This window comes from Stomoxys calcitrans, chromosome 1 (assembly GCF_963082655.1).
Source record: "Stomoxys calcitrans chromosome 1, idStoCalc2.1, whole genome shotgun sequence".
Taxonomy (NCBI): domain Eukaryota; kingdom Metazoa; phylum Arthropoda; class Insecta; order Diptera; family Muscidae; genus Stomoxys; species Stomoxys calcitrans.
In genome coordinates, this window is record NC_081552.1 from 184,496,566 (window position 1) to 184,510,704 (window position 14,139).

Sequence of the window (14,139 nt, forward strand, 5' to 3'; positions counted from 1 at the left end):
TTCTGTTAATTTTTCTTTTTCTAAATAAATTATTTTTTATCAAAATGAAACGCATTTATTTTAACGTAGCTACAAAAACAACAATACTGTGTATGTTCATTTATAAAAACACCAAGGAACAACCAAACAACAACAACAAAATCGATGTTTTTTTAAGAAGACAATCATGCTTTAAATTCTCGAAACACAAGTTTACTTAAAAACCTACCAATGGATCACTGTAAAACAATTCCATGAAGAAGAAAAAAAAATAAATGTTTAAGAACAAAACCGAAGGCCAAAGACCTAGAGGAATTTTAGAGACACTTTAAATGTAAGTATAACTCTTTTTCTTATAAAAGTGAAAAATGTTGTAAAACAATATTTCAGCCAATTTTCTACGATTATATATTGGAGAAAAATTTTAATAAAATTTATTTGTAACAAAAAGATATTTGGAAAATAGCTTTCTCTCGTTTGAGTGCAGAAAGGAGGATTGAAATAAGTTTCGGCATAATTTCTTCAGAGTTAATCATTTTTTCTTTTTTCTTTAAATGTTTATGGTCGTGTGTTTTAATATCTCTGTTGTTGTTCAAACCTGGCTGCTCGATCAAATTATCATCAAAGCGGATTTAAAAAGGTGGTCTCACGCGAACAGCTGTTAACAGCCGGCCGGGTTCGACGGCATTAAGATGTCAGATTTTTGTTTGCATTCTCTTTGTCGTTATCTTCTTTCTCTCATATTCTCTGCTCATGTACGCACACGTATACACGCACACAAAAGTCCACCTACTGCTCAATACATAACCGGATCCAAACAATGGCTTGTTTGTGCCTCACAGCCGTACTGAGGATGACACCATCTGATGCACTGAATTTAATGCTACATCTTATGCCTATGGACATTGTGGCTACCCAAATTGCAGCGACTACTGCCGTGAGGTTAAGGGAGCTTTCTCATTGGTCATGTGGCGGCTACGAACACTGTGTTATCCTTGATACAATATCCGATGTTCCAGGTAGTGTGGATTACACCCTACCTGAGCCGCTCTTTGATAAAAAGTACTGTACCACTTTTCCTGATAGAACCGAATGGAACTACGATATCCCTGGTACCAGAAGTTACATAGACTTCTATCGGATGGTTCCAAACTAAACGACCAGGTGTGCATTGGGGTGTACTCTAAAGATCTAGAACTGGTCATATCGAAAAGGTTACCCGACCACTGGAGTGTGTATCAAGCGGAGATCCTTGCAATTAAGGAAGTGGTGGAATGGCTAAGATATAATGTCATTACGACGATTGGCATTAATATTTTCTCAGACAGACATTTAATCCCTGGCGAATGTATTTCTGAACACAAAAACCACCCTCGACTGTCGCAGATCTCTCAACGAGAAGACTGAACAGTTCAAAGTTCACCTGTTCTGAGTGCCGGGCCACAAAGATACCCCAGGGAATTGTAAAGCGGACGAGCTTGCGAGACTAAGGATACTGAAATCTGTGGGTATGCATCTAGCGACATGTAAGCTAAGTTTTCAGTACCAGGCTCGAAAGACAACGAATAAGAGATGGTCACAAAGAGGGGGCTGTGAGCATTCTAAAACTATGCGGCCTAATCTAGACTTGAAGAGGTCAACTGCTCATTGTTTTAAATCAAGTCATTGTTTTAAAATAAAAAATGCTGCACACAAATTTGTTTGCGTGTGTTGGCAAAACGGCGCAGCAGCTTGATGACAAGTTGACGGATTGCACCATATGATTTGTGGTTGTTGTACAAATGAGACCACCTTTAATTAGGTATGTTCGCGTACTTTTCCAGTAAAAATTTGCAGCAGAGTAAGAGCAGAAGGTACTAGATATTACCCAAGGTATATTCATTTACAGGTAGTGGCAGTTGCCCAAATATTGAGTACACTATCTGTCAAAATCAGTGATTAGTGCAACTTTGATGTTGAGTATGTTACTAGTTCGCGCCATTTTTCGTTGTTTGTGTGTGTTATTGTTCCAGACTAGAATGCACACACACAACCAAAGCTTGTTGACAGATAATGCACTTCGCGAGAAAAAATTGTACTCAGCTGCTTACGGAACACTACCTGGTAATTGTGTCATGATATTACCTTTGTATCGGAAAATATAAGTGTATGCATATGCAACTGGGAAATTGTGGATGACCACAGCCTCTCTGATCATCGTTATATTAGTTTCAGTCTTGGAGAAAATACTGCCGTAGTGGTCCGTCGGCTAAACAGAAGAAAGGCGGATTGGGATAAATTTCGGCACAAATTCTGCTCCTAGGCCAGAAAAGGAAGTGGAAACTACGGAGGATATAGACATAGTGGTCAAGCGGATCACGAAGGCCCTGAATGACTCGCTTGTGACAGCATGCCCTAGTGCCAAGCCAAGGGAAAAACATCCACCGCTATGGCGCTATGGTGGACCCAGAACTGGTTGGTCTAAGGAAGACCTGCAGAAAACTCTTCAACAGAGTAAAAGCCACAATAGCACTACGCGATTGGCACATCTAAAGTCTGAGCTAAGAAAATATAAGGGCGAGCTGAGAAAGGCCCAGAACAAATCCTGGGTAGAATTCTGCAGCTCCGTGGAGGATACATTTGAGGCTTCTTTGCTAAGAAAGATTCTGCCCTCGAGACCTATTACGGTGGGGTATATTCAGAAGTCAGAGAATGTATGGACAATGTCTAGTGAGGAAACACTAGAACTACTCGTTGATACACATTTCCCTAGAAATTCTCCAACAGACAACGTAGCGCTGGAAGAGGTTGTTACTGATATGCATTCGTCGGAGGCTATTAGGGAAATTGTGCCTGAGCCGAAAATCCTTTGGGCGATAAGAAGTTTCGACTCCTTTAAGTCGCCAGGCCCTGATGATGTATCACCGGTTGAATTACAAGTTGTGTCTGAAGACGGGTTTCCTGGCTTAGGGAGATATACTCTGCTTGTATCAGAATGTCATATATACCTGTGGGATGGGGGGACACGAGGTTCATTTTTATTCCGAAAGCAGGAAAACCCTACCACACGAATGCGAAAGATTTTCGTCCTATTAGTCTATCATTCTTTATGCTTAAGACTCTTGATAGGTTGATAAAAACATATCTTAGGGCAAGATCCCTGGAGATCGCCTGTCGCGGCAGCAGCATGCATATAGTAAAGGCAAATCTACTGAAATAGCCCTTCAGTCGGCTAAATAGACGGTTTTCTCGCTGTCAAGAAATATACAATGGTAGTACTTCTTGACATTGAAGGTGCTTTCAGGGTTTCTAGGCATCAACTCTACCGCAAGAAAGTTTATTAATAACTTTCTTACTAAAAGATGCATTACGGCAGGCTTGGGATCTGTGGATCTAAAAAGATGGGTCAGAAGAGGAACCCCTCTTCTCTACTTTGGAATAAAGCCATTAACAATATATTATTGTCTCTGGAAGAAAAGGGTGTAAAAGTGGTCGCGTATGGTGATGACGTGGCAATTGCGGTTAAGGGAAAGTTTCCCAGCACTCTAAGAGATATACTTCAGGAAGCTATACGCGCAACAGAAAAGTTGGATACTGAAAGTGGTCTGGGTATAAATCCGTGCAAGACAGAAATATTTCATTTCATCAGGAGATACAAGTTGCCCAGTGGAACCAGTCTTCTTGGGTGGAGAGAATGTTCCATTTACAGAAAGCGCAAAATACCTGGGTGTTTTGCTAGACAGGAAATTGAACTTCAAATCCAACATTTTAGAAAGGCCAAGAAAAGCAACTTTTGCCATATACACCTGCAAAAGTTGGAGGTTTAGACCGTGTGTCATGCATTGGGTAAATACTGCAGTTGTTAGACCTATTATGCTATACGGTGTTGTGGTCAGGTGGACGGCGCTTCAAAAATCCACCTACTGCTCAATACTTACTTACTGTACCACTATTCCTGATAGAACGTATTGGAACTAGGATATCCCTGGTAACAGAAGATACATAGACTTCTATACGGATGGGTCCAAACTCAAGGACCAGGTGGGCTTTGGGATGTACTCTAAAGATCTAGAACTGGTCATATCGAAGAGGTTACCCGACCACTGCAGTGTGTATCAAGCGGAGATCCTTGCAATTAAGGAAGTGGTGGAATGGCTAAGATATAATGTCATTACGACGAATGGCATAAATATCTATCACGTATTTCTGAACACAAAAACCGCCCTTGACTGTCGCAGATATCTCAACGAGATGGCTGAACAGTTCAAAATTCACCTTTTCTGGGTGCCGAGCCACAGAGATATCTCAGGGAATTGTAAAGCAGACGAGCTTGCAAGACTAGGAACTACCCTACACACTCCAGGGACACTGAAATCTGTGGGTATACCTCGAGCGACATGTAAGCTACAATATGTTTTCGATGCGGATGTGAACATTCGCAAGTTATTAGGCTTTTTAAAGCGATCTGGATGACACAATGGACGAAAACGTCTAAGTGAGTCTGATGGCAGACTGCCACTTAAACCTAACCAAACCTAATTATTAATTCAAATGCAATAAAATATATACACAATTGGTTTAATTGTGGCTAAATCATCTCTTTTCTTCATTCAAAACAAGTTTTGTTTCTACTCGCTCAAATCTGCCGATTGAAAATGTCGTCAAATAGGGGAAATCGTAAACAAAGAATGAATGTTATGTTGGATGATCGCTTGGCTTAACCTTATTCCAGAATGCACTTATAAGGTGAAGTCATGCGAACAGCTGAGTATAATTTTTTTTGTTTTAATTTTGTAGTAAATCTAAATGTCAAAGGCTTGATAACACAGCTGTGATTTTTTTTTAAGTTTAAAAAGATGTTTTTGATCCGATATTCTACACATAAGCATCAAAATAGTGCTATAATGATGAAAACACAAATATTTGAAGAAGATAAGTTGTGAAAAAAATTTTATTTCGAAAACCACATTGACATTTCAATTTACGGCCTTTGGCACTCAAGGTTGGGAAAAAACCTACTCCCAACGAAACTACCTTGAGTGGTGTTGTTGGGCTAATGACACGACCTCTTAATTGTGCCATGACGTCATTCATTGAATTCTGCACTGCTCTTCAAATCCGGATTTAAAGGCTCCATCATCTGTTTTCCCTTTATAAAATCCAAGATGTATTCATTTACAGGTAGTGGCAGTTGCCCAACAACCAATTATTGAGTGCACTATCTCTCAAAATCAGTGATTAGTGCAACTCTGATTTCGTGTATGTTACTAGTTCGCACCATTTTTCGTTATTTGAGCGTGTTATTGTTCTTAACTATAATACACTCGTTGGCAGATAGTGCCCTTCGCGACAAAAAATTGTACACAGCTGTTTACGGTACACTACATGGTAATTATGTCATGATAAAATCAGTTGACGAGAGCCTTAAATCCGGATTTATTGAGCAGTGTAAACGCGGTTAAATATCAATGAAACAAACAAAATAAGTAATTTTTTTTATTAATAATTAAAATCCTAAGCAATTTTGTCACTTCAGAACGTTTAATCATCAGTGTATAAATATGTTGCGTTCTTCCTCTTTTAGTTTTGTCATTCAAATTAAATGATGACACCATAAATTTTAACAATCGGCTATAGTAAGCGATAATAAGATTAAATTAGCTAAACGGGAATTGCATTTTCTCCATACAAACTTCTGTATCACTGAGAGTGAGCGATTTTAGTTCGCCTTTGTGTCCAAACCATCTGAAATCATAAAGCATTAAAAAAAATGTTAGTTAACCGGGCAATAAAAGTTTTAAAACGTAGAACCAGTTCTAATGTATGAAAGCGAAAAGTTTAAACCAACCCACCAAAAAACGACGTGGAGCTCAACAAAAAAAAAATCCGCATGCAACATGAAAGTTTAATTTTTTAAATTCTAGAAAACTGAAATAATATCAAGAGTGAAGGCCAAAATGTGGATTAAAAAGAAAAACAAATGAGAAGGTAAGTAAATTGTTGACAAATTTTTTTAGTATTATGAGCATTGCGAAACATTTGCAATTGATTGAAATTTTTTACAATTGGAACTTTATTCAACAATTTGATGTAAAATCCCGAATCCAATGTTAGGAAATACGTATGATTAATACGTTTCGCTTTATCTAGTCATTCACATTCTTAGCCCATAAGAAAAAAAAACTTGGAACAAAACGGTGCAGACCTTAAAAATTAAGGCAAATATTTAGGCATTAAGCTGAGCCGCGTCAAATTTTATATTGCTCCATTAAGTACCTGAAGATCATTTTGTAGGGGAAAATATACATATCAGATTATAGATCCATTTAGACCATATTAAAGGATCTTAAATGCGATTATTGAAATTTACCGGTTAAATTTCAGTTAGTCGGATAATTGCTTCTTTATGGATGATCAATAAGTAATTTGGGAAAATACGTCTATTTTCCCTACTCAAGTCTGGCAAGAAGATCGGTTTATATGACTGCGATATAGAAATTTGTTGACTCATTTAAACAATCAAACTGGCGGGTTTTGTTGTTGTAGCCTCGGGCCTATGTGTGGAAAAATCGATCCTGGTCAACCTCCTATAGGCGTATCAAGCGGGCCTGGACAACATTCATGCAGACACGGTAGCAGATGCAGTTAATAGCTACCGGGTGAATGTGATCCTTGGAGAACGACCGCCTCCCATTGCACCTGAAGAAATTGACCTCCGCCGGCAAACCAGAGTAGTTCCGGCTCAATTAAAATCCGGCAGATGTAGCCGCCTCGATTCCAACAGAGCAAGGATTGATGCCCACGTGCAGAATATATGTCCCGATTGTGACCAGGGACCGACACACGCCACCTGTTTAATTGCCCAGCCAAACCCAATCGTCTCAGACCCAGGTCCCTATGGACGGATCCCATCTTAGTCGCAGAGTTCCTGGACACTCAACAGAATCAAGCAGACAAAATATAGAACACAACACACTGCTACAACAAAAACGTTGAAACATTGTTGTTCAAGCAGTGTGTTCACTGAGGCCTGTAGGTGTAGGGCATTGATTATTTAAAGGCATTAGTAACTCTCCTTCTCATATCCATCATCATAGGCACTCAGTATTCATGCAAGAGCCGGTGCCGTTCGGCCTCTCATTGAGACTCTCCACCCGATATCGATGATTGTCCGGTAGCTCCCAGCTAAGCTTTTTGTGATAACGAAGAACACCACAAAGATTGGGTACTCATAGTTATTCAGTGCCTAAATCAATGAAAAATATATGTTGTTATTGTAACAAAATATTTGCAAGTGGCGATAGCGATCCTCTTCAAGCTGGACCACAATGGCTAACCATCGATCTCCAAAGGCTGTGTTCCATCGGTAACTGTTTACCGCTTTTGTCTTCTTGTCTACGTTAATGCTCTCAAAATCCGTCTGATTCTGAGGATCTCTATTGCAGCGCAGAACCTCACGCTTTAAATCATATCGGATATCCAGCCGGATATCTCTGGGCCTACCCACAAGTTGGTTGTTGGGATGGTCTCTGCGATAGCTGCCCAGTAGATACTGCTACCGTACTTTCGCACCGGTGAGATCTTTGTCTCATGATGATGTAGGAGACTGCCCATCGCAGTGGGTAAGGCGACGTTCTGACAGGTATGAATGTCTTTCCACGGCGTGTCGCTTAGCTGGCGTTTCCACACCGGCGCTGCATTGTTGTCAGCAAATGCTGATCCAAGTGGCGGCGGCAAATGAATGGAGGAGAGAAGTGGCATATTCGCAGGACCTGCAAAAGCTATTGTTGTATGCTAAGGCAGTATGTCGTGGTCTATCTTTCGTCAGAATCTAGCAGACGAAAGATAGAACACAATTGATACGGTAGCCCTTGCCAATAAAGGACATAATTTGGTCAATTCGGTACGTAAAGCCGGCTGCCATGCAAAAGCTGTCAAATGTAACACCAAGTGTTTTGTGGTAGTTGGTGGTCGGAATTGTTACGCCATCGACTTTCACATTCAGCGTCCGACATACGTTCGTTTGGTGACAGTTATGTTTAAATCCCTTGTAGCGAAATAAGCGCCAAATAACGTGGGGCCTGATCGTACAATCGTTGGCATACTGTTGTCGCAGCCACATTTGCATGTGGTTGTAGGCGAGTAAGCTTGTTCCGCTCTATACGACCGATCGCCGCGGGAACATGATGGCCATTGGTTATTTAAAGGCACCAATAACTCACCTTGACCATCGTAGGCACTCATTATTTATGGAAGAGCAGGTGCCGTCCGGCCTCTCCCTGAAACCGTTGATTGTCCAATCCCATGTCAGCCGGTTGTACGTACCGGATTGACACGATGGAGTCCTTCGTCGGTAAGGGCTGCCGCCTCAGTGTTGTAGCAGTATTCGAAACGAGAATTTCGCCGAGGAGTTAAACCATAAACCACATTTACGTTGGCTCCCACTCATACGTTACTCCCCCTCTCTCACGAAGGCTCTACTCTCCCACAATTAAAAGCAAAGTAGCTTTTACTTTAAACGACTGAATAAGAAATATCAATTATGTCAATATTTATTTCTTTTGTCATTTATTTTCTAAATTAAACACTGAATGCAGAATTTAGATATAATCATTTAATTAAATAACAATTCTATAGTGTGTATTTTTTAAGGCACTACTGACTAAAGCGTATGAGTTATCAATTATTTAAATAGTAGGTAGGTATTTTTTTTTTCTTTTGACGATTTCTACTGTCATGTTTTAAAGTTACAAACTTTTGTGGAATTCAAAATAATTATAATTATACACTTGAGACTAGCTTCACTTGTTGGCTAAAATTTCGAATTTCATTCCATGTTCATGCTTTTCTAATTCACTGATTAGACCTGTTTTGGCAAACGCTGCTCCCGGTGGGTAAACACCTCCAGTTGAAGGCATTTTACTGCTATCTCTTAATATGGTCTTAGCAGTGGATAGCAGAGCTACACACGTTGAGCCATAACCTGGATTGGGCCCGGACACTCGAACCATTAAGGATTTTGTCGGTGATCCACTGGGCTCCGTGGTTAAAGAAGTTTCTAATTTTGGCCAGCCCAGAGCTTTCATTGTCATGGTAAAATACGTTCTTTCCATGTCTGCCTCGGATGGTCCTTCGTGTGAAGCAAAACCAAAAGAAAATAAACTGGGATATTTTAATAGCAAGCGGCGACCAAAGGAGAATTTTGCCAACAATCCAAAAGTAACTGCTGCCATAGCTACTAAACAGGCGGTTAAATATGAACCAAAGGCTACGTACGCATGCATTTGTATGGGTCGTTTTTTATCCTGCTCGTACAGAAATCTTTGCGACCGCATTACGACTGAACGATCCGAGCCTGGGAATGGTAAACATACTCCGTCTACAATCTCTGAACGAAAAATCAATGGTCGGTGTTTGAGAACTGGCTGGAAACGTGGCATCTTCTCTGGATACAACTTTTGACGAATGCCTCGCAATTCATTTGCATGGGCCAAGCCGTACACCGCACTCTCCCAAGTGCCATAGTGAAGAGCACCTTTGCCATCTGTTGGCCCGCCTTTTGTATAGCTTTGTAAATATGTTTCGACGGAGTTGACCACACCATCGAAATTTTTTTCAATAAATATGACACCCATATCGGCGGGAATGGAGTCGAAACCGCAAGCAGACACTACATAAATGTTACGTTCCTTGGCTTTATCATGATACTTAAGTTGCATTGTTTCCATGTATTGTGGTTCGCCGCTAACATCAACGTGGTGCGTTCCTGCTTCTATGCATGCACGAACCACAGGCTCGCCATAAAAACGATAGGGACCACAACAATTCACCAACACACGGCAGCGGCGAGCCATTTCCAACAAAGAGCTTTGATTGTCAATATCGGCTATAATGATGGGTATATTTTTCAGGCTTTTATTGGCCTTGGTGCCCATGTCTTGGAGGACATCCTCCAATTTCTTGCGATTTCGACCAGCAATACCCCATTTTAGATCGCCCAACACCGAGACTGCTTCATAGACAGTATATTTTCCTGTAAAACCTGATGCTCCAAAAATTATAACGTCCAAGCGGTCAGCCATCCTATGTTAATCTCCAGTGCTTGTCTTGCAGAGACGCTCAAAAAATATCTTCTTTTCTGAAAAGAACACAAGAAATGTCGATGAATCGTTCCATAATTTCTTATCAATAATAATCACATTAGAAAGAAATACTATCGCTTTCTTACGTACGATTAAATGACTGGTGTGTCGGAAATGACCTTTGCCTCAAGCCACAGAAACACTGCAATCAATTCGAAAGCCGGTGTAGTTGTTACGCCTTTTGATTCTTTTGAAGACTATTTTTTATTTTTGCCGTAAAAATTCCGTCTAATTAAAATTCCGTCTAGAAACGCCCAATAACCTTTGACGTAGTTGCTGCAACACTACAACCAGTTTTCGTAATGGTATAGTGACCCCTCGCCTATTGTTGCCATAGAGTTGTATGGTTTGTATGTTTTTAAAAAAAGGTTGGGTATGATTCAAAGTATATCAATAGAAGGCAGAATAGTGCAATCAGCTGACCGAAATTAAAATTTTTTTATTTTGCCATAATTATTAATGTGTATAAAGGCTTTATCTTTGTGTAGCGGTACATTTAGAGCATATTTCTTTAAACATTTACTAAAATTAATTGAAAATTTTCCACCCAACTGGTTCCACGAGGCTACCCTTTATGGATGTACTTTGCGTGTGGTTAAATATATCGATACGTCCGATAATTGAGTATTCTCTAAATGTAATCGATACTGTGTGTTTGTTTAGCTCAATTGAAATGGATGAGACTGGGCTAAAATCCGTTACAATGCATAAATATATTAAATATTAACACTTTGCATTTAGAATTCGTCTGAAGCGGACGCTTCGGGATTCGATGCTTAGTCATCGTTATACACAGTACAGTTATAACTGTACATTGGTTTCAATTCTGTATTTTTAATACACGTGTTTTAATTTACAGTTGGTGGGGACACCAACTTCGGAAGTACAACCTGGCATATAGAGTCGTACTCTGCCATTTCGATTAAAGTCCAAAAAAAAAAAAAAAAAATAAATATTAAGTGCATTCGACAAATCTAATGGTATTTATTTTTTTTCACAAAAGTGTTTGGCGGAAGAACAACGGGCCGATGATATTACAAACGTCACCGTAGCGACAAATCGACCAAGGCGTTGGTGATAAACAATCTATTTAAACAAGCCATCAAGGGCTATGGCTCAAAAAAAAATATCAATTGTAATGCTCAAACATTTGGCGAATGAGGAGTTAAACACGGACACTCTTCCACCCTAGTAATAATACCTGTTATATGTAAAATGGGTCGAGCGTTGCCGCTGGTAATGATAATACCTGTTGTTGTTGTTGTGTTGTAGCAGTTTATTGAGTTCTATCTTTCGTCTGCTTGATTCGGTTGAGTGTCAAGACCCAGGAACTCTGCAACTAAGATGGGGTGCGCCTACAGGGATTTGGGTTTGAGTCGAGTGGGTCTGGCCGGACAGTTTAACAGGTGAGGTGTATCGTGTGGTCCATGGTTACAATCAGGACATACATCTTGGATGTCGGCATCAATCCTTGCTCTGTAGGAGTTGAGGCGGCTGCATAATACCTGAGATATGGAAGACTATACTTTTTGATATTAGACCACTATTGCACTCCTCTGTATCACTTTATTATAAGCCCCGATCTGGGTGGTGTTCATTGCTATCACGAGAAGCTTAGATGAAAGCTACCGGGCGCGTCCACAGGTTGCGGATGGTGGAATGCTATATACTGAGTAGCTCCAATTGCAGTCAGCGGTATCGAGCGGAGAGTTTCATTGAGAGGCCGGGCGGTACCGGCTATTTCATTAATACTGAGTGTCTATGATGCTCGATATGACAAGGCGGGTTATTGACACCTTTAAATAACTAATGGCCACCCTGTTCCTACGGCGATCGGTGCTTTGGACCGGAACTAGCTTGCTCACTAATAGGAGCTAGACGAGAATCGCCACCTACACATATAGACATGTGGATACAACAACAACAACGACTTAGGGTTGGTATTCTATTCCACTTTCGGAGAAGTCGCTAAAAATTTTAATTGTCTCGCGGGCGAAATTTGACAGCCTGCAAATGTTTTTGATTCCGTGTCATAGCATTTTTTTCTGCGCTTACTGTTTTCTATATTTATTTTTTTTTTCTCGTGAGCGTGCGTGAACGTTAGTCGACATAAAAAAGTCTTGCGTGAAAAATTGTATGTCTCGTGAAAAAAATCACTCCATATTTCTGGTATACGCGGCTTATGCTCGCCGAATGGGGTAATTCTTGCACAAACAAACCAAACCCACAGGAAAAAATTTTCATGCCAGTCTCAAAAAACAAAAAGAAAAGTGGTATATCTTGTCCGAAACAGAAAAAGAAACTACTTAACCTATGACAACAATAAAAGGAAGCACCACACCTACCTGCAGGAATACCTTCTCACCTGGTGATCTGGCGAGTATTAGCTCTTCTTCTGGAGTCGGAGCTGCAACATAGTAACATTTGAAAATCTGTTTCCCCATACCGACCTCTTCATCTTATCCCTTTTAGCATAAGATCTACATGAATATTGTTTAGACCAGCTTGAAATAAATATATATGCCGCTTCATCTATAGGTTCTATTATGTAGCGCTCAACCTCACGCACGGAGGATAGGTAGAGGTTAAACAGTGCCGGAGATATAACCCCGCCTTGGGGAACTCCCTGTTTCACTCTACGGTGCTTCGACTTCTTATCCCTAAATTCTACAAATGACTGGCGACCACACAGATAATTACCGACCCAGGCTAGAGGGACGTGTTGGCGATGTCCTCAAATATTGGGTTGCCCAAGAAGTAATTGCGGATTTTTCATATAGTCGGCGTTGACAAATTTTTTCACAGCTTGTGACTCTGTAATTGCATTCTTTCTTCTGTCAGTTATCAGCTGTTACTTTTAGCTTGCTTTAGAAAAAAAAGTGTAAAAAAAAGTATATTTGATTAAAGTTCATTCTAAGTTTTATTAAAAATGCATTTACTTTCTTTTAAAAAATCCGCAATTACTTTTTGGGCAACCCAATAGTTTGGCATGGCTGACCGTATCGAATACCTTCGATAGGTCCAGTGCCACGAGGACCGTCCTATCACATGGCCTGGGATGATTAAAGCCACGGCCAGTGTGTGCGGTGATGGCATGCAAAGCTGTTGTTGTGCTATGAAATCCATGCTAATGCTCGGCGAATGGAAATTCTCCTCTCTCAATGTAGAGATTCTATCGGGGCCCAACGTCTTGGGTAATTTGACGCCACGGATGACATTCGTAACTTCGCCCATGGTAAATTGTTATGGCTGTCCATCAGCTCGGAGACTACGAAGAGCGAATGGCTCTCCTCCTTGCCCTGTCACTCTCGGGATGCACAATATTGATAATTGACAATGAAGATTGGCGGTTGAACAACCAGACGCACCTTTTCAGATCAGTCACGGTTACGTCGCCAAAAGTGACTGAGGTCCTGTCATCCGGTGTTCCGGGGTTCGAGAATGACTTTACAGTAGAAAACAGCTTTCCTAAACCGTTGCCTAAGTTACATTGCTCCAAGTGTTCCAGCCACAAATTCCGCTTATATTCGTTTAGCTGATTCTGGGATTAGTGGGGTACAACGTACAACGAATCCCATCACGCTCTTCTGCTAGTACCACTGCCTGCGTCGGGAAATTGGGACGATCTTAGGGTATGCGACCGGCTGGTATAAAGCGAAATGCTGCTGCGCTTATGATGTCTCGGAATTTCCTCTCGGCAACTAGCACATTCGAGAGGTGCCAGTTCACTGAAGCGGCGATTGATGTACTCTCTTAAGCCAGCCCAATCAGCCTTCTTCTGATTGATAAACGTCCGGCGCTCAGAGCTTATGAACACGGGTGCTCGGCCCATGGTGAAAATTATGGAGAGGGGGTCTGATCCCAAAGAAATTACGGCTTGCCAGGATACGTGCTACACCTCCTCGTTATCCTAATGGAAGCATCCTAAGCCCCGTTGGTCGTTACCTAGGAGAGCATGCCATGAAATGTGATGCGCATAGTCCGACGAGGATTCCATCAATTATTTCAATACGGTGCTTACAACCGGCTGCCATGGATT

At 40.8% G+C, this 14,139-nt stretch overlaps 1 protein-coding gene across 1 annotated transcript; it reads right to left on the minus strand.

Moving 5' to 3' along the window:
* Positions 1 to 8,494: 8,494 nt before the first annotated feature.
* LOC106089603 (saccharopine dehydrogenase-like oxidoreductase) lies at positions 8,495 to 10,461 on the minus strand. Its single transcript, XM_013255504.2, has 2 exons — positions 10,191 to 10,461; positions 8,495 to 10,096 (listed from the first exon to the last, which is right to left on the minus strand). Exon 2 carries the CDS (start codon positions 10,038 to 10,040, stop codon positions 8,760 to 8,762), a length of 1,281 nt encoding a protein of 426 aa, XP_013110958.2. The 5' UTR covers positions 10,041 to 10,096; positions 10,191 to 10,461; the 3' UTR covers positions 8,495 to 8,759.
* Between the last annotated feature and the right edge of the window lie 3,678 nt (positions 10,462 to 14,139).